At 30.9% G+C, this 21,915-nt stretch overlaps 1 protein-coding gene across 2 annotated transcripts; it reads right to left on the bottom strand.

Annotated features, from left to right (window-relative positions):
* Window positions 1–12,934: 12,934 nt before the first annotated feature.
* Window positions 12,935–18,187, bottom strand: LOC121256737 (uncharacterized lipoprotein syc1174_c-like). Of its 2 annotated transcripts, none has more exons than XM_041157619.1 (9): window positions 17,923–18,187; window positions 17,685–17,819; window positions 17,489–17,605; window positions 17,093–17,251; window positions 16,246–16,428; window positions 15,554–15,694; window positions 14,335–14,520; window positions 14,073–14,144; window positions 12,935–13,320 (listed from the first exon to the last, which is right to left on the bottom strand). In XM_041157619.1, the coding sequence occupies exons 1-9, from the start codon at window positions 18,040–18,042 to the stop codon at window positions 13,159–13,161; spliced, it is 1,275 nt and encodes a 424-aa protein (XP_041013553.1). In that variant the 5' UTR covers window positions 18,043–18,187; the 3' UTR covers window positions 12,935–13,158. The 2 variants fall into 2 exon arrangements, with proteins under 2 accessions (XP_041013553.1, XP_041013555.1); XM_041157621.1 differs by having other exon boundaries at window positions 17,093–17,221; window positions 17,923–18,185.
* Between the last annotated feature and the right edge of the window lie 3,728 nt (window positions 18,188–21,915).

Genomic DNA, 21,915 nt, shown 5'->3' with positions numbered 1-21,915 from the left:
TGAGAAACGCAAGTATATATTTAGGGTGGTTTGTGTGCGCATGATCGATAGAAAATAAAGTCAGACTTTGACCGGTGGTTTGCCCATGCGTGAACATCCATGCAATGGCCGAGACAGATCATATCACGGCCCATGGAACAGTTTGACATTAATATTGTTGTGTAAGTTGCGTTGGTTAGTTGCCGCGCGTTAAGTATAAGTCATTGTCCCGCCCCCATTTATAATATATATATATATATATATATATGTGATAAGGAGTAGTAGTATTAATTATTACGTAATCATGAAAAATATAAACCACAAAAATTTGTATTCATATATATATATATATATGAATTTGCAAAAAAGAAAAAAAAAAAAAAAGAGAAGAAAAGAAAGGAAAGTAGATGATGAAGAAAAATGAAGAAATTATTAAGTGATCAACAATATTTAAGATCACATGCTTTTGCGTTGACTGATAGTTTTCCACACTTGTCATCTATAACATCGATCATACATGACTATCTCTCATGCATGAGAACTTAACAAACGGCCCTCCTGCATGCCCCTCCCGCGCTAGCTAGCTCTCGGTTTAGCCATAATATATATATGTTCGTTTGACTCCACGAATATAGTAATTGGATGATATGCTATTGCTACCTCTCTCGCTCCAACGTCCACCACTAATATCATGAAGATTCTGGTAATATCTATTACAAAATACTAGTAGTTCTAACAACTATTTCGGACGTAATAAAACAAATTTACAAACAAACAAAAAAAGCCGCATATAATTTCATCTTCCATGGTCTTCTTCGGCATGCATCTCCTGTCGGTCAGGGGGTAAGGAGGAGGGAGGGTACCTAGGTTATCTGGTCATGACCTACGCGCGCTACGTACCCTCTCATTAATCACGTCTTCACACATTATATGTATTTAGGAATTCATTCAAGCTATAGATGATATAATATTGAGATCATGCGATCGATAAACCTAATATATCTATCTGTTCAGAAGTACTCGATCGAAGTTAGTTTTTTTTGGCCTTTTCTTTATCTTTTAATTAGCTTTTAATTAAGTGGCGAGGAGAGAGATCATCATGCATGGCGGATCGGTATCGACCCATGATCAGCTAGCAGCTGCAGTACCTCTCTTATAATTTTCTCACGTTCCACACATTTTCAAATATGTTTTGCAATTAACTTGAAGTACTTAGGTCGACTTTAAATATAATTTAACTATTAATGGAATTAAGCTGATCATCTGAAAATAGCTTTAAAAATTAAGGAAAAAACACATTATTTGTGTCACGTTTGATATGGATTTATAAGAAGAAGGAGAAGAAGAAGATCAAGATCAGTACGTACACATTGACAGATGATAAAAGTTGGAGACATTTTGTTGTTATAATCTAAACTATATATATATATATATTAATTCATCAGCTAATTACTAAATTTTTTTGTATCTTAATGGAAACCTAGCTAGCTCGCTACATCATTGGCAGAGAATTGAATCTCAACATGATCCGTACGTAATGGGTTCAATTATTTATGTAAACCATTCTTTGAAAACTGAGGGAAAATAAAAAAAATTAACTCTCTCATGTACTCATGATATAGCCCAAAAAAACTAAAGAGGCCAGGTTAATAGACGTAGAATATATGGACCATATTATATATATATATATATATGTATATATATAAATAGAAGAAAAACTCTTGTTGCAAGCGCCTGGTGTAAATGTGGCTGATGTGAAGACACTTGATGAGAGAGAGATCGAACTGATGAGAGAGAGATGAGAAGAGCTGAGGAGAGAGAGAGACCGAGTTGACGAGAAAGACCTGAGAAAGAGATCGAGCTGATGAGAGAGGAATATTTTATTTTAAATCTAATATGACATGGACGACTATACACCGATTGTATCTACAGAATGTATATAGAAAAACTGTAAATAGAAAATCAGGATAGGATATATAAGTAGGCCTTTCGGTGTATCAGTCTGGTACTCTTGTCACGAGTGCTCAACATATATATGATCTGTCGTATCGTGTATCGTAGTGGTGCGTGCTTGTCTGCACGTAATTTTCAGATCTAGCAAGTGGTGCTTGCATGCTGAGCTCATGACGATCGAGGCGCTGCAGGTATAATATTATCGGATTATTTAATTTCCTACGACAGATAAGCCGTACGTTATTAACATACTTGTGTGTATAGTATATAATATAAATAAATATATAAGTGTCGCCCATAAACTTACAATGTGTACGGCCTCCTTCAACGTCTCCATCTAATCTGCCCTTTGCTGACATTGGATCAAGTACTATATATATATATATATATATATATATACGTACACGTACATTTCGACTGAACATTTTGAATCTTCCCTTTAAAAAAAAAATTAATTCACCTAATATTTATACTGTATATATATATATATAGCCAAGAATTGATTATGTAAAAAATTAATTCGTCCCGAGAACTTCGATCGGTGATCAGCAAACGGATAATATAATACTAATGGTGTAAAATTGCAAAACTCAAGATTAATTTATTAATTATGTACTACGTGATCTTAACCGAAAGAAAAAAAAATTAAAGAATTCTAACATTTGTTACTACTATAAATATATATATTATATATATATATATTATATATCATGATGGGGTCTTAATTTGTTAAGGTTCCTATAATTAGCTGCAGCATGGTGAGGTTTTATTGTCTTAAGACAAGAAATTAACCTACGGCCTGTACTACTGATCAGTTAAATTAATAGAACAAGAAAACTTTATATATACGTGGGATGGGTTAGATACGGACCACCTCAGACGACATATTAATTGCCTAGCTACCAAATCTTCTATGTTTATGATCGGTTGCCTTGTCTAGCCCTGCATGCATGGTAACTTTCTAAGTTTCTAGCTGGTAATACTGCAGCTAGCTTCTGAAGAAAGACCAAGAACGTACAAGAACAAAGAAGTACCAAAGAAGTTAACAAGAATTTTTTAACCTGGCTAGCTCCGACTATGGCTAGCTCGTCCATATTGGAGAAGTTGAATATTAAAAAGCTGTATTGAAAGCGACAGTGCAGTAATATATTTAAATTTCAAGGACAAAAGATGTCTAATATTATATATAAATGTTTGTTTGTGTGTGTAGGGACCAGAAACGATCATCGATCATTAACAAAATCGGTTATATTATCATATCTATTTTCTCATCAGGGCACAATACTAAAAGTATAGAGAAATGATATTTGTATTCATGAGAAGCGTCGCATAATCCTTTTGAAATAAAGTGAATAAATGCAAGATCAACATGAAAAATAATAATTTTTTAATAATAAATCTCAATATTTTTCAAAACAATCGTACGATATTTACACACTACATAACTGTATTTAACATGACTCTAAAATATATATTTAATTATATAATCTTATACAATTAAACTATATATATATATAGTACATTAATAAGCGAGAACAATTAAAATCATTTGATGAAAAATAATTTATTTTTAATTCTAAAAAATGAAGAGAGCTGAGGCGGTATAGAATTTGAAGCAGCCCTTCTTCAAGCATATATTATTCAGATTTCACAAACTGAAAGCTAGCCAGCTTGATCTTGATCTTTGCTACTCATAATCATTTTACATATCACACATTACACTTATTTTAATTTTTTTAAAATTAATTTTATTCTTTTTTAAATAGATTAAGTTCTTTTACTTATCATCTATATATCATATATTTGATAAAAAAAAATAAATAAATAAAATATTATAGATCGTATGTGTGATATAGAGATGATGAACAAAACTTTTCTTTCAATATTTCAATTCAGTCAAGATCCATGCAGACAATCAACGATTGATCGATGATCATAATGCCATAGGACCCGTCGGCAAACCACCCATGCAGACAGACAACCCATGACCATAATTACGATATATATATATATATATATATATATAATTGCGATAGGACCCGTTTGCAGCGCGTTTGATGAGGCACGGTACGAAATGACACGTTTGTGATGTTTTGGTTACTAAGAGCATTTTTATTGGATTAATTAAAATTAAAATATATTTTTAATAAATATAAAATTTATTTAATTTTTAGTTATTTTATTCAAATAAATCTTTATATTAGAATAATTATTTTTTTATTATATGACAATAAAATAATATAAGATAAATTTAATTTTAGCTATTCATATCAAATCTCTAAATTGAATTATCTATTTATTCATTATATAGTAATTAGTAATTAATAATTTCAAAATTATTTTTATTTTTTTAATTATGAATTTATTTTATTTTATCATATTTTACTATTCATAATATTATATATTAATTAGTAATCATATTTTAATTATATTTTTTCAATTGTCATTTAAAAGGGAGAGAGAAATAATTAATATAAAATGTATTTGATGAATGAATAGTTCCTTTTAAATTTGAAAATAATTTTAGAAATGACTGTAGCTAAATTCCATTTAGCTATTCCAATGTGATCACATTTTATGATTTAAAAGTTAAATTTTTAATGAATTTAGCTAATTCAATAAGAGTACTCTAATGAAACAACATACGCAGATCATAAGCTAATGTCACATACAGTCACAACACTTTTGGGTCATTCAAATCTTAATGGAAAATTATAATATAAGAACAAATATTCCACGTACATGAAATTTTCAAGGATATTATTCAATCTTAATAATTAGCAATCGTATTTCAAAAAAATAAAATAATTAGCATATAGAAAGTTAAGGCTTGTAAGAGTCTCTCATCTCAATATTCAAACATCATAAATATAAATATTTTTCAATATCAAATCTTCAACTTTTTCATTTAATCATTACTTAATAATTACAATTTTCTAAAAGTTCTAAATAAAATAGAAAAAACAATTCAACTTTTTAAATATCAAAACTAAAATTATATTAAAAAATTATATTTTAATAATATTTTAACTTTATAATATGTTTATTCAACTTTTTCTCCCAATTTTTTCAAAACTTAGTAAAATATCGTAACTCAAACTATTTCACTATTATTCACAAATTATTTTACTATTATTCACAAGTCATTTCATCTCATTTCATCACCCAAACCATACATAAGAGTTTATATATTTGAAGCCGACTCACAATATATATTGAATTATATATATGTGAGGGATCCAATAAAGTTAAAGAAATTTACCGGAAGAATGCAGGTAGCGGAATATCAACGATAATGTTTAATAATTGAACAATACCTAATTCACTTCTGCATTTATGTTTTAAAAAGATTGGTCGATCGATGAATACGAATTTCTTCTTCTTATGTATAAAATGTAGAATCTCCTTCACTATCTCCTATACTTAGGCCTAATTTAGCTCAACGCATACTTTCATATCTCATTTTCTTTTCAAATATCACTTAAATATAAATTTTTTAAATTTTTAATTTTTAATTTTTTCATCTAATCCTTACAAGTTTTCCAAACCTTCAAACAAAATATAAAAAATAATTCAATTTTTTTCAAAATTCAAAACAAAGATAATATTAAAAAATTATATTCTAATAATATTTTAATTTTATAATATTTTTATTCAACTTTTTCTTTGTCTTTTCTCAAAACCTAATAAAAAATTTTAATTCAAACTATTCACAAATTTTTCATCTCATCTAATTAATTTCCCAAACGAGGCATTAATAGTATTTACCAATTTCTAATCGGTATTAACTTTTATAGTAGAACATCAAGCCAATATTTCAAATCAACTAATAATTAATATTGTATTTATGGTGCTTTAAAATTCATTAAATCTAACCTCGTTTGTTTTCATTGATGAAATGAAAAGAATTGAGATAAAAGTTAAAAGTTAAATAAAATATTGTTAGAATATATTTTTTTTAATATTATTTTTATTTTAAGATTTGAAAAGTTAAATTGTTTATTTTATTTTGAATGAAAATTTAAAAAAATTATAATAATTAAATAAAATGAGATAAATTGAAAAATTTTCTAAAAATAAACTAGGTATGTAAGGTACCATTTATCCATTTCCAGGCTCCTTACGTGATATTGGATATACTACTGCTTAATAGTTTTGTTTTTATTACATATTTTAATGGAAGTTTCTGCTTATTTTTACTTTTTTACATAAAAAAAAAAATAAAATAAAATAAAACTCTGTGGCTATGGTACTTCGGAGTCACAGATGTCAGAATCTCAACCAAATGATCAAATTGATCAGTAGATACTGTGAAAGACCGTGCCGCTGTGGACCGTGGTTGACTTCCTGATGAGCACGTGTCTCTCATGCATAAGAAGTCCATTCATGGAAAAGAAGAAAGATGGGTAAAGTAATTGAAAGAGCATTATGGGCATTTTTGGCGGATAAGAAAATATCTCAAATTTCTTATAAAATTTTCGTAATTTTGTTTTCAAACTCAAATACTGAGTAATTTTTTTAATTTTTAATTATTTTATCAAATTATTACCTAATTATTATTAAAATAAAAAAAATTAATGTAACTTTAACATATTTCAAAACTAAATATAAAAATCAATACAATTTTTACAAACTTCAAAATAAAAATAATATTTAAAATTTTATTCAAATAATGTGTTAATCTTATAACATTTTTTTTACCTCTAATTTTTTAAAACTTTATAAAACATTTTAACTCAAATATTTTTATTACTATAGATAAAATCTTAAGATACTCCTCCAAGTGTTCAAAAATGTCTTAAGATAATTGATGCTTAGATGTTGTTTTTGTATGTATGTCGTAGAGCTTTTGCCTACTCTTTTTAATGAATAAGAATTTTGTTTACCATAAAAAAATATTATCTTTTAAGATATTTGAGTTTTTTGAGCTTTGTATGTATATAATAAGGTAATAATAAACTTACTATCTTATTACTATCTATATATTATCCAAGTGTATTTCAAAATTTTTTTTATCATTTTCTTTTAAGTATTTTTTAACATCTTTAATTATTAAGAAAAAATTAAAAAAATATATAAATTTATTAATACTCAATTCTTTAATTATTAAGTAATATAAAAAATTAAAACTAATTAAATTTAAAAAAATAATAGATAGATAGTGATAAAGTAATAAGCCTACTATTATTCTATACAACGATGCATTCTCTCACTGATCACAACTGAGATTAGATGTGTAAATTCTCAGCAGTCAAAAGTCAAGATTTCATCTGACGCGTATTCAAAACATAAAACAAAAATAAACGAGGCTTCGGCATGTCGTTGATCACTAATATTATATAGTATCGTAGAATTTTATGAGTTTCTGGAGAAGTACTGGACTTCGTCCTTTGGTCGGTCATTATTTGTAGATCAGTACGTTTCTCGAGCGCCTCAAAAGAAAGTTAGGATTAATTACCTCGGAATTAGAGCACTAATGTTGTATCCTTCTCCATAAACTAATTAATGCATTGTGTTATAAAGCATGGATGGATTTGTACAGTCAACTTTCCAATTCATGGCCGGTGAAAAGGTTCATTAAATTAATATTTAAATTACTGCGAATTATGCATCGTATATTCCCTCTTAAATCAATCTATTTTTACCTTAAAAATTTACATATATATATATATATATAAATTTAAACTATCGATATTCCGCATGCAATAAAACTTGACGAGACGTCGTTTTCTATTTATATGCAGAGCACATGGGACTTTATTATTTCCTAATCGAACACATGGGACTTCAGCGCCTTTAGACTGTTATAATAATTTGGCCATTGACAAATGATCACTGATTTGATTACCTCTTTCCAAAAGCTATATATATATATATATATATATATATATATGTATATTAGACTGTAACATATGATGAGGATTTGTTTGCATTCAAAATCTAATTTAATTTATCTTAATTTATCTCATCTCATCTTATCATTATAATTTTTTTAAATTTTTATATAAAATATAATAAATAATTTAATTTTTTCAAATTTTAAAATAATTTTTTAAAATTTTTATATAAAATATAATAAATAATTCAACTTTTATTTTACTATTTACAAATTATTTCAATCAATCTCAACTCAATCCAAACCACTCCTTCGTGAACGCACGTCTACCTTCAAGTCATGCAGACTACTTCATCATATGTTACAGTCTAATATATATATATATATATAGGAATATGTAAAAGCAGACAGAATAATTAGAATGGACGTGTCGGGAAGAAAGGAATGGCGGTTGCAGGCTGACTTCTTGTTTTAATTTCTTGGATGCTTGCAGAAATTTGACAATTAAGTTCATATATATATATATATATATATATATATATAATATATATATAGAAGATCAGATGATCAATGAATTGATTGATACTTCTCTGAAAAATATATATATGATTTTGAGCCCTTCGTCTAATTAGAAACTAAGGTGGAGGGTAGCTAGGGCCCTTCACCTTCTATGGGGTTGTCGTTCCACCCACTAGAGTAAACAATACGCAAATGATCCGCCTTGGATCAAGCTATGTGCATGGAGAGGATCCCCCACCCTGATCTAGGGACCACATTCTCTCCGATCTCTTTTTGGTTTTTTATATGTAATGTTTTTGTTTTTATTTTTCTTTCAAATTATTATTTTTTTAAAATTTTCGAAAGACAAACGCTATCTGTCCAAATATTTTATTGGTATTAAAATGTCGTAACTAATGGAACATTGGAAACTATTAGGAGTGTAAATTAGTCTGGTCGAGTTTGGTCTGGGGTGATGGATCGAAATTTTTGGTCTATTATTTTCCAGGACCGGACCGGTCCCGTCCATTCAGTCTAGCCCAATTATTTTGTTTCATTTTTATTTTTGCAAATAAATTAATAAAAATATTTAAATTACTAAAATTAAAATTAAATAAATTATTAATGTGGATTATATAACTAACTCATAAAAAAATATCTAACTATAATTATATTTATGATGTTGATAGTTTCTATTTACTAACTTAAACTTTACTATTTAGTATGTATAATTATTAATAATGTCATATATTTTATATGTGGTTAATGAATATCAAATAATTTCATTGTACATAGATTATTCATGCTTACTTGCAACTTAAGTATTTAAAAAAAAAAATTACCTAATTACTTTAATTAATTGTAAATAGTAGAATATATATGAATATATGATATATTAACTATTTACATGTAATGACATAATTTATCGCATGATTTATGATTTATTATTAATTGATAGCATATATTATTTAATATTTTATATGGTTAATGATAAAAAAAAAAAAATTAGATAAAAATTACATCATTAACTTATATAATTACTATATAAAAATAATATATTAAATTTTTAAAAATACTTTTAAAATGTATATATATGGGGGCTTGGTCCGATCTGGTCTAAAATTTATAGAGCCCGGGACCAGACCGAATTTCTTCGATCCACAATTTTTGGGACCGAGACCGACTAGTAGAGTATTTGGTCTAGTCGATTTTTTCGGTCCAAACCGAATTTTGTACACCCCTAGAAACTATTGTAGTCTAACGATTCTTGAACTACATAAAGTAAAGATTAATGTTACATATAATTTTACGTACAATACCTATTTTATTAGTTTTCTTTTTTAAATTTAAATTTTGAATTTTGAATTTCATCTTCAGAATATCAATATATAGCTGACACGCCAGATCATATTGTTATATAGGTACGAATAGAATTTTCCTAGAGTAAAAGAGTTTAAATTGAAAACCCATAGATTAGTCTATTAATTAGGTAAGTCAATAAATAACACTAACGTAAACTCACCATGCACACTATATTTCTCGAATATGGAGACTCATAATATATTTAGACAGCTGATCTGAGATGTCATTTGCTGTAATCTCCAGTTGGGATTATTTTCAGCTCTTTATAGCCATACAAGTTTTAATTTGCATATATGCCTTTCAACATAATTATTAAATTGGAGGACCATCTCACTCCTTTTAAGTCTATCAAAATCATGGGGTATTCGATTAAGAGTTTGATAGTACAGAAGGTAAAGAGGGGGAGGGTCATGATCAATTAAAGCAGTAGTTGCATGTAAATCCTGATGCATGCTTTTAGGTTGGTAGGGGAGGCAGGCCACGTTCTATCTACCCACAATCTTAACAAGAACGGCCATTACATGAATTACATAGGACCCATGAAAGTCCCCTTCGTACCTTATGTCTTGCTTCAGAAATGGATAGGTTTCTTTCTTTATGAAGGGACTTTATGGTAGGCATCTTGTGCTGCTTCGAAATTTGGCCGGTATCCCTTAGCTTTCACGTACAAATCCGAGTAGGCTTGTGTGGATAAGCTTACTCTTTTTCTGAGTCAGCATCTACCTAAATCCAAGCATTTTTCATACGTAAATGGTGACAGTTTCTCCAGTGTTGTCATATAATTAACAAGGACTTTGTACTATACAGTTTTTACTATCATCTTCTTCGCGCCGCGGGGGTGGGGACCGACCTAGCTAGCACTTGTGTGGATAAGTGTACTCTTTTTCTGAGTCAGCATCTACCCAAAACCTCAAAAAACAATGCATATATGTAAATGGTGACAGTTTCTCCAGTGCAATTACGGCTATTCTTATTAATTGCAAATTGTTAAGGTCCTCTGGTTTTTTTTTTTTTTTTAATTCAAATGCACAAAAGGATTAACTACATCGTCACAGTCTCAGAGTCCTCCTAAAGATACCAAAAAACAAGAAGTCTCGAGATGCATATATGGATGAGTGTGATATCACGACTTATTTTAAAAGTTTAAATTGATACAAAAAATATATTGTTGAACTCAAGATCTTAAGTTTCATATAATTATATATCTATATATAGATTTTAATGACAATAAATGAATTCAAGTATAAAGGAATCTCAAGCTCAAGTTTTTTACACAATAGAGCCAAATATATCAATGAATCAAGCATGAGCAAGAAAGAAAACAAGTTTACAAATAAAATTCTTGGAGTAATTTTGTACATCTCTTGAAAAATTCAAAATTGGATTAAGGGCGGTTTGGATAGTGAGATGAGATGAGAAGATTTTAGATGAAAGTTGAAAGTTAAATAAAATATTATTAAAATATTATTTTTTAATATTATTATTGTTTTAAGATTTGAAAAAGTTGAATTATTTATAATATTTTGTATGAAAATTTAAGAAAGTTGTAATGATTAGATGTGATGGGATAAAACACTTTCACTATTTAAATAGGGTAAGGCTCAAAAAGAATCTTTCCTCATAAAGTATCAAATTGCATTTTCTACATGTGCATGATATATTTGAAAATTAAAAGTTTGAATTTTAAAATTTTTTAAGGATAATTGAACGACACCTTTCACATGTGCATGACATGATTAAAAATTTGAAGTTTGAAACTAAATTTGAAAGATGATATCTTTCACAGGTGATGTTTGGTTTGAAAATTTTGACATATGCAAAAGGTAGATAATTTTATTTAAAAAATTTGAAAAGTAAGTAATGCTGCTTTTATCATATGTGAAAAGGAGAAATTTTGATTTGAAATTTTTGAAAAGTGAATGATGTTATCTTTGACAATTGTAAAAAGAAAAAAACTTTTATTTGAAAAATGAGTGGTGCTCTTTTTGGACATAGGAATCATTTTGAATTTGAAAATAAAGCCTCGTATGCCTATAAATAGCTCAATTGAGATCTTCAAATTTACAACAAAAGCATATACATATCAATTGTAAGCTTTACAACATTCATTCAAAACTTTCAATCTCTCTTCTCTAAACACTAAGCCTTAACCCTTGTTCATTTTGAGAAAGATATAGTTTTGCACTGCATTGTTTTCATTTCACTCATTGAGGAGTGTTCTCTGATAACCTATCTACTATTAGCTCTTGTATTAGGAAAAATGTGTGTATAAACCTTGTGCGTGTAGAAGGTGTTCTACACAAAGAATAGTTGAATCACCATGTGTAAGGTGATTGTAAGTGTAGAGGGTGTTCTACAAGGATTCTTTGTAGTGGTACTGCTCAAACGTGTAATAGGTTTCTATCTCTACCTAAAGAATATTGAATAGTGAATTAGAGAATCATCAAATGGTAGCTTGAGGTGAGGACGTAGGTAGTGGGGCTGAACTTCGTTAAAATACTAAATTTGCTTCTCTTACACCAATTCTTTATATTTACTACTGCTTCATATTTTGTTCATATTTTATATTATATATTTGGTTTATAATTGTTAATTGTTAAATATAACCCAATTCACCCCCTCCTCTTGTGTTAGTCATCTAGGCAACAATGTAGATTTAATTATTAGTATTATATTTTAACATTTCCCAATACATGTGGGTCAAACTCTTGCTCAATGACAAGACCCAACACGCAAAATATTTAATTAAATAAGGATAAAATGTAGAAGAGTAATGCTAGATACAATCGTTGAGTGTACAAAAGCAACACAATTATTTGGAAAAAAAAAATAGGATTTACGATTAAAAAATTAATTTTTTTTATGTAGATATTATATTTACTCACTTTTTTTAAAGATATTACATCGCGTTTGCAAATAGAAAAATATATATTTAATTATTTAGATTATATTCGGGCTGAAATAGTAACCCTCCCAAAGCATAAATCAGCACCATGCAATGGGTCACACCGACAGCCGCACCATGCAAAAGCTTAAATAGACGACATTTATTGTGCCTGTCAAGCTCCATAGGCAATGTTCTTTTTCTTAAGATGGTTGATCCTTTTCAACGAGCTAGAAGTTGAAATGTCAATTTCCATCTTGTTTTGACATTTCAACAGTTACTAATTATTTCCATTCATTCCACGGACCCACCCATCACTCCCACAATCAACAAAGAACTCCAAAAAAAATCATGATTCACAATTTGATCAAAACCAACATAATAGCATGTTAGATGTCAGTTATACAGTTTTCTGTTCCTAGCAAACATGAATAACTATAATGAACTTTTGACCTGTAGATTCAGCATTCTATTTCCTTGTTTTTAACTCATTTCAACAAAAAAAGGTGTAATAGTGCTCGGACTTGGTGGGTCATTAGCCGAACAATATCTTCTTTCTGTAATATAACCATAGGTAAAAATACCTCCAAAAGACGCCCCCCCCCCCAGGGGGCGGATCCTGCAACCATAGGCTCCGCAACAGTGATCAGGTGATGGGCATAGTACTTGAAAACACATTACCATTGGCAAGCAGGGGAAAATTGCATGGAATGTTGTTTATTCTTTTTGTTCTGAGTGAATGTGGGTCTATTCCTGCTTTGTGAGCTGTGATGACACCAATGGCTTCCCAGTAGTTTGAGACCTGGACCTGTATAAAAGGTTCATTTCTGTTCAACCACCATAAGTATATATATATATATATATAGTTCATTTGGAATAAATAAAAAAAGAGTTTCAATGATCACTATGAGCAATTTTAATGGTCTACTAGGGGCACTGATCGTTTTTCTTTTTCACTCATGTTCCTCATTTTCCACTTTTCTTCTCTTGCTTTTTTCCCAGCAAATTGCAGAGTATTGTGTCCAATTTCTCTCTACTCCAAAATTTTTGTTCAAAATAGAATATTAGCAGTAACTAAGCATTGCCTCGGGACATAATTCCAAGAAAACAAAAAGGTTCACCAGGTTCACTAAATGTTCCTCACTAGATGCAAGTTCATCGACTAAGTTATTCAAAACCGTGGCAGGTACTACCAACTTCTTGAGATAAATTGGAAGGGCATCCAACTGGACGATAAAAGAATTATGCATTTGGGGACATGAGGCATTTGCCTTAGGTTGCGTTTGGGTAATGAGGTGATCTCAAATATTTTGTGAATAGTAGTGAAAAAATAATAAAAAATTAATGTTAGAATATTGAATGATAGTGGTCAGAATACTCTACTACCGATAATTTTTTTTTTTTTTTTATAAAAAGCAACATTCATTTCTTTTCTTTTTGATAACACAAGAACAATGGCAACAACTATTCATTGGGCTGTAAATTATTTCTTCATTAAAGTGTATCACAGAACAACTAAAAGAATGAAAACAAAAGGAAGTCAGAAAAACGGATGCATACCGCTTCAACGCCAAGCTTATCTGGTGTATCATTGAGAACCGTTTCATTTTCCTCCACAGTAATAATAAGTGGCTGTAACAAAATCAATAAAAGTAATAATCAAACTGATAGCCAAAATTTAAAACCTGATTCTCATCATAAAAATATTGAGGGTGTAGGGTGGACAGAGATGACTAAGAATCTAAAGTTCTATCAGGCAAATTTGGCCTTTCAACATTCAGCCAACATTGGTTAATCAGGAAAATAAATTTAAAATTTATACCTTGTTCCTCTTGATCCTTGCAAAAGCAAGAGCACCATCTCCTCCACACGCATCATTTGGAAGAATCACACTATCAACATCACTTGCCAGTATGCAACCCTTCTCCAAGGAATCATTGTTCTTGACCAAGTATTGTGGTGCATTACTTAGCCCAGCAAGCACACATGGCAAGAATGTGTGTCCCAACTGTTCCACAGGTTTTGGGAGTGAGAGAGAGTAGAGAAGACTTTTAGGTACTATACAAAATGTTCTTTTGGGAAGAAAAAGAACAAAATAATTGTTGTATCCATTGTGTTTAGTTTTTCCTTTTCTTCCTTTTTGTATATCCGATGAAGGTATAAATACTTCCAGTGAATCGTAAATTTCTATCAATTTACTCCATTTGTGCAGGAACATGAGTTGAGGAAATAAGTGTATCCATACAGTCAATTGAGGCTGTTTGGCATTATATTAATGATGCTAACAAGCTATCTTTTGAAATAATGTAAATTATATACATTTTTCTATCGAAGTGTCAACATGCCATTCTGCAATCACATTGGCAATGAGGCTTTCCAAATCTCATCTTCAGAATCTACTCCCACACACACACACACAAAAACTTTTCCCATAAGAAAACATAAAGCCTACAACCAAAGCATGAGACATCTTCAGAGACTATTGATTGCACCTTTAGAGACCATTTAGATCCTTCAACTTGCATTTTTTCATAACATTTCACAAAGAGTAACATAAACATCCCTAGTTAAACCGATGAATTATTACCTTCATCCACCATACAGCACACCACCATTGGTTCTATTATCATTATCTGTGGAGATTAGCACCTTCATGAATCTTTTGGAGACGCAAGGATTTAACATATTGGAACACCACCCGACCTAAAAGTTGAAGCCTATGACTATGGGCCCAATCATATTATATAAATCATTCAAATTTGTGACAGCCTTAAGCTTTTTACCCTCAAATTTGTGTATTCAACACTAATTTGCTAGGTGAATATCTTTTATAGGTTTCCATGAGATTCAACTGATGACCTTACCCTCTATCTCTTGTTAGGGCAGGATATGCTATTTGGTCAAAGACTGACTGCTTCAAAATGGTTCTCTTCTATTATAATATGAACACACACACATGCTTGGGGTGGGGAAAAAGAGAAGAGTTGCATCCCTAGATTTCAAAAGAAGATATTTTCTTTGTTATCTCAAGTGTTTCTTACCTCCTCAGCAGCTGATTTTGGGGACAGTGATAGGCTCAGGGGAAAAGGTGAACATGCAGGAGCATGTGCACAAGGAATTTGGAATTCCTGCACCACAAAATGACTTATAACAGCCTCCACACCTGCCAATAGATCTATTCCCTGCAAAGTAAATAAGAACAGCGTGTAAGGAGATGTGAACCTTCATAGAATCAAATGAAGAAACATGGGATTAGCTTAAACCCATTATCAACCAATACTGGCAAAGATGTCAAGTTGTTTTGAGGACCTTGAGAAGAAGCTTAAACTGAAACTAGGTGTTTCAATTGCAGAAACCACATGCTCACCTTCCTGAAAAACTTACCATATGAACACAAAGTTGACATCCAGAACCATTTAGAACCAAGAAAAAAATTACAGGAATAAATACTAACAGTGTTTTTGCTGAAACTAAAAATTAATGATGCCCTATCTGAAAGGAAAAAGAGGGGTAAAATGGAAAGGAGAAAGAGAATAAGCAGGAAGAGCAATCAGAACTAGTTGTTTCAGTCTGAATGCCCAGTAAAATGTATGACTATATCAGAAAATAACACGGAGGTTGCTATAATGAAGTGCTTGTTCAATAATTTAGATAGCTCTGCCATATGCCCATATAAGACCAATGAAATGCCTTTAGTAAACATGCAGTATGGTATAAACTGTTATTGCCATACCATCCCTTGTCGATAGTCATCCGTGCCTTCAGCATCATCATCATCATCTGGGAAGCGTCCAACAACTGCAACGGCATTCACCCCTGAACGGCTAACTAAAGTCTGTACAGCTCTCAGTAATGAGTCAGGGTGTTTAATCCTCCCTGTTGATTGCCCATTCTTTGGATCAACCCACTTTTCTACCTGCAATATTTGCTTGTACCGTATCAGTTATAGAAGAGAGAAAAAAGTTCTGTTTTCTTGGCTAGGCAATACAACGATAACTGTTCAAGTACAGCACATTTGCCAACTTATCAAAGCTTTTTTTTCCATACTTTCTTTAAAAGTGTTCACTTGTGACGACTCAGGAGAAGTGTCAACCACATCTGCACTATAATCAAAAAGGCTTGTCAATTTGAAGCTTCCCTAGAATTACTTATAAAACACAGTTTCGCCTGGTAAGTAGCCAATGTTAGCAACCACAACTACTTCATTACGTACCCACTCTATGTCATATTCACAACGTAGGCCTGTGTCACATCATTACTACGTTGAAAGAGTAGTGCTACATGTACTTATAGTTTTACTTACACTTTTACTTATAAAACTCATTTTGTTAGTTTTCTTCTGAAATTCAAAATTTAAATTTCAAATTTCATGATTTTCAACGTATCAATAGCTGACATGTAGAGAAATAAGTTTTTTGTAAGTTTTTCTTAAGTACATTTAACATTTTCCTTAAGCAAACAATGGCGTGTTACATAATTCGAATTGCACGATTTTCTACGAGCAAAGCTCTTAAAAAAGGCTGATTAAAGTGAATTCACCATATTCAACTCTAAATCTCAGCCAAAATAACAATGGTTACCTCCAAAGGGGTGTCAGTTACAATATATTCCACCACAGGCAATCCAAGGGAAGCCCTTACAGCATCAGCCACTTGTAAATGGCGTATCCGAAGCTCTTCCTCTATTCCAGCATCAAGAACCAATCCCACCTGATTCAATCCCACCTGATTCATATCACTCTTTAAAACCATAATGCATGAGCTTTTAACTCTCTCTTTTATATCTAAAATAATTAAAGTAATTTTTGTACAATTTATTTTTTTATACGTACATTTTTCTACATTTTATGTTTCTATTTTTTAAGTTTTTGTCCAATTTAGTCGTCATGTACCAGTTGATAAGTAGCGCCAAAAATATCCTTTAAGCATTGTATATTACTACAAATTAAGGGAGAGACAGAGACAGACAGAACGCACCCTGTTTTGGTGAACAGGCTGTAAGGCCCATAATCCTTCGGCAAACCGGTCAAGAGCGTGGCCTTCAACGTACAAAACATTGGGCATGGGCCAGTACAGCATCGCCGCATTGAGCACCTGCAAAGTTCAACAAGCCAGAGTCCCTTATCCAAAACGTACAAACAAAACATGAAACAGAGGTTGAGAGGCACGCTACATTAGGGTGAGTGATGAGACAATCGACGACGGAGGAGAGAGCGCGAGCTACGGGCAGAGCGTCTCCCGCGAATCCACCGATTGCGGCTCCTATCCCCGTCGGGACTATCATGACGCTCGTGTAGTCCCTCTTAAACTGCGCGTCCAAACACAAAACCAAAGCTTTTTCATAATCTCCCTCCCCGCCCCGCCTTTCTGCGTATGTACAGACAAAAGTAAGGAGGAGCTGAGAAACTGACCTTGACAGAGTGGTTCGTAGCGGAGCAGGAGACGCATAGTTTGGTGGACAGCTGGGATTTTGGAACCAACGGGTTTCGGGCGGCGAAGGAGGGGAGAGGACGGCCGAGATGGACTGCCATTTTTGGCGGAGCGAGCGTAGACTGTCGCTGGCCTGAGGCCTGCCCTTTCAAGGAGGGAACAGACCGAAGGATTAAAAACAGCTTGACCAGTTTCACCCTGCTTATTTCTGAAAGGACATGGCCATTTTGGGTTGAACCGACTCAAAGGTTGAATATTAGTTTTGATATTTGAACCGATACGTTTGATTTTATCCATTTCGGTCAGTTTTTTTTTTTTTTTTTTTGGTATATTATATATATATATTGTGTATATATTATAATTGTATTATAGACTATAATAATATAATATAATATATTATAATATATTGTGATATAGAACTAATACTATAGACTAGTATAGTGATAATATATAGTTATTTATATAAGATTTTAAGTTTTAATGTTATATTAGTTAGTAATTTATCATATGATACAAAATTATTTTATATATAATTATATATATTATATACATAAATGATGTATAATATAAAAAATTAAAATATATATAAACCAGTCCGGCTTAATTTGGTGTTAGAAAAAGAAAAATTGAAATCGAACTGATTTTGAGAAAAATAAAATCGAACCAGATCAAATTTGATACCAGACCAATATCATCAGTTCAATTCGGTCTAATCTGATTTACCGGTTCATCGAGTTTTTTTACCCCTATCTAAAACTAGTATCGAACTGGACCCTAAACGTAGCCTTAGGCTTTTGTTATTACGGTAGAAAAACGCTTCCATCCCCTATTTTTGTTTTTTTAATCCTATTTAATTTGGAAAATTAACTATTTGAAAAATAAATAAATATAATATAATACAATATATTAAGTAGTGTAATTAAAAATGATAAATTTTAAAATAAAAAACGAAAAATTTAATCTTTTAACATTGTATTAATATCTTGATATATTTTGTTGGCGTGATAGTATATAATGAATTGAAAAATGTTATAGTTATAAAAAAAATTATAAAAAAAATTCATAAAATAATATAAATTTATATTATATATTAAATTTATTTTATAATAAAAATAATTTTATAATTTAACGTACTAAATTTAAAAATAATTTTATAATTTAACGTACTAAATTAAAATATTTTACTTTATACGAGGAATGGGCCCTAGAGGGCAATGGAATAAAGCCTTCGATGTGAGGAGAAAAAAACCATGTGCATCTACATATTCAAATCTCGTTTTATCAGTTTCATTGCATTCCACTCCCGCTGGATTGTAAGGAAAGGGCTTAATCTTCACTGGCCAAAGAGAGCAGCTACGCGATGGTCTTTCAAAGCCAACTAAAGAAGTGAAACGTAAGCTCTTTTATCTTATGCAAGAATTCCAAACTCAATATAAAGTGGAAGTCATCCAACAGAACCACCATCAAGTAAAACTTTTCAAACCATTTGTCAATATGTAGCGGAATTAGCTTAGCTATCTTAACAAAAGGTTAGGTTTCGCTTTAGAGTTGGCTGCCAGACCTAGTTTAGGTATTGAGAATATCTGAGATATTTTGAAATTACCTCATTATTATTTATTATTACTTTTTATTTATTTTTAATTATTATTCACTACTATTTAATATTCTATCGTTACTTTTTTATTACTATTTATAAAATACCTGAAAATAACTTACTATCTAAACTTAATTTTATTGTTCCCCTTATCAACCGACATAGGCCTAGCCGCGCTACGATCCAATTAGAAAGAAAATTATGTCCATTGGCTCTTTTAATGTTTGGCTTTCCTCACCCCCAACATCAGTACAGATTTTAGTGTTCCCCTTGGGCTTATTTTCATCAAGTTTCTTTAATAATTCATTTATGCAATCAACTTCTGCTCGGGCTTTCTAAGATCATTCCCTTAATGATGATTAATTTAGGACATTAAATTTATTTGTGACGAAAACAATGTACTGAAATTTGTGGAAATACTTGCTTTTAACTCCAATCAAACAAAAACCTTCGGCTAAAACTCTCCCTTTTGCTATTTTCTCCCCCTTATTTCTACGTGACTTTATATGGCTGTATTTTAGCTAAGCTGTCATGGAAATTATGAAAAACTTTGCCTATTTTTGATGCCCACGGTCGATATGGAGTCAGAGAATGTGTAAATCCTTATACATGTACCAAAAGTGCTCAAAGAATGATGCTGGAGTTTGTCTTTTAATTGGAATTCGGTCGACTTAGTGCTAGCACTCCCAATTACTGGTTATCAAGTTAGTCAAGGCATTAAAAACAAAGTTGCGTGAGCAAAATTCCTCTGCAGAGAAATGGGTGTTTAAGGAGAATTCATTAATTAGCCAGAAAATATGAACGTGTTATTGGAGTTGTTGTCTTGCTTAGCAGTTAGTGCCACCTTTTTTTTTTTTTTTTTCAAGTCTTTGAATATATTGTCATGGCACACTCTTTACCTTGTTGTAAGTTAAGAAGTCTAAAATAGTATATAGGGAAAAAAAAAAAGTTAATTTGATTTTAGAATTTAGATCTCTTAAATTAAAGCTCCTGTCTAAAAGAGATTCGAGTGGAAAAGAGATTTACAATATATATATATATATCACACTCTTATCTCGATATGAAGAGTTGGCATCGCCAATCAATTTTTAAAGTTTTGTTTTAAAAAATAAAATTTGGTTTAAGAATGATAAAAAGTATCACATTTTACATAGTGAGATAAAATTTGATTTAAAGTATAGTATATAACATTTATCTGTAAGAAATATTTTAGACACAAAGGGATTACACAAAACTAAACCTACAAATTGACGTGATTTTATATAGTATGTCAAATTGTAAAGTTATTTTTATTGTAAAATAGATCTAATGGATCACAAAAATTCAAATCAATTTATAAATTTATTTTTGTATAATCTTTTTGTATCCATCTAACTTTTCTCTGTGAATTAAATTAGAAGTATAATCACGTCGTATGAAAGCAGGCATCAACCAATGGCTTCCTACACTCAGATTGGAGGCAACCCAGTGAGAAAAGATGGGTTTTTGTTCTAGAAAAAATATATTCATCATCTATTTTCTCATCATCGCATGATGTGGTATTAGATGATAGGTTTACAAGTGAAACATAATAAATAATTTCAAATCATCTAATACCACACCATAGGATGATGCAAGGATGATAAGAATTGAGATAATGAATAGCATTACTCTTTGTTCTAAAGTTTCAATCTTTAAACTAATCTCAATAGCCATAAAGTAGCATAGATGAGGAACCTATTAGATGCATTTTCTGGGAATACAACTTCTCGTTTGTGAAGATCCCCTCTCCAGACCAAAACTGATGGGATCCAATACTTAAATATATTCATTAAAGAAAAAATATATTCATCATTTATTTTCTCATCATCATCTCATCATTTTATGATATGATATTAGATGATAGGTTCACAAGTGAAATATAATAAATAATCTTCAATCATCTAATGTCACATCATAAGATGATGAGAATTAAAATGATGAGTAGCATTACTCTTCATTTAAAGGACATGGCCCATGGACAATTCGTTCTCCACAAAATAGCCCATGGGACAAGTTGTAGAAAACAAATTGAAACTAGTGCTCAAAGACATGACATTAGTTTTTTTTTTTTTTTTTTCCTCAAGAGAAGGGGAGGCGGAGGCGACCAACATAACAACCCTATCTGAGCGTGACTATAGGAGCCCTTCCCCGCTGTGGAATGTTCAATTTGAGCCATGACTACTGCCCTAAGGGCGAGCTCGTCACCATAGCACCCCTAAAATATTCAGCTGATCCAAAGTCCATCTTATGACCCAAAGGTCAAGTTTTATTACTACTAGTAATTTCAACTTAAGTCCTGACTCCATCTCCTAATCTCGAAGCTATGAAATACCAATTCATACCAACTGAGCTACCAACT

Source organism: Juglans microcarpa x Juglans regia, chromosome 3D (assembly GCF_004785595.1).
Source record: "Juglans microcarpa x Juglans regia isolate MS1-56 chromosome 3D, Jm3101_v1.0, whole genome shotgun sequence".
Classification (NCBI taxonomy): domain Eukaryota; kingdom Viridiplantae; phylum Streptophyta; class Magnoliopsida; order Fagales; family Juglandaceae; genus Juglans; species Juglans microcarpa x Juglans regia.
This window is presented reverse-complemented; position numbering and strand designations above follow the sequence as displayed.

Excerpts from the sequence above, each read along its gene's own strand:
- LOC121256737 (XM_041157619.1), bottom strand. The coding sequence starts at position 18,042 with ATGGCAGTCCATCTCGGCCGTCCTCTCCCCTCCTTCGCCGCCCGAAAC. Across the intron at positions 14,521-15,553 it reads CAAAATCAGCTGCTGAGGAG|TTGGGACACACATTCTTGCC; the intron begins GTAAGAAACACT and ends CCTGTGGAACAG. Across the intron at positions 14,145-14,334 it reads CAAGGATCAAGAGGAACAAG|CCACTTATTATTACTGTGGA; the intron begins GTATAAATTTTA and ends ATTTTGTTACAG.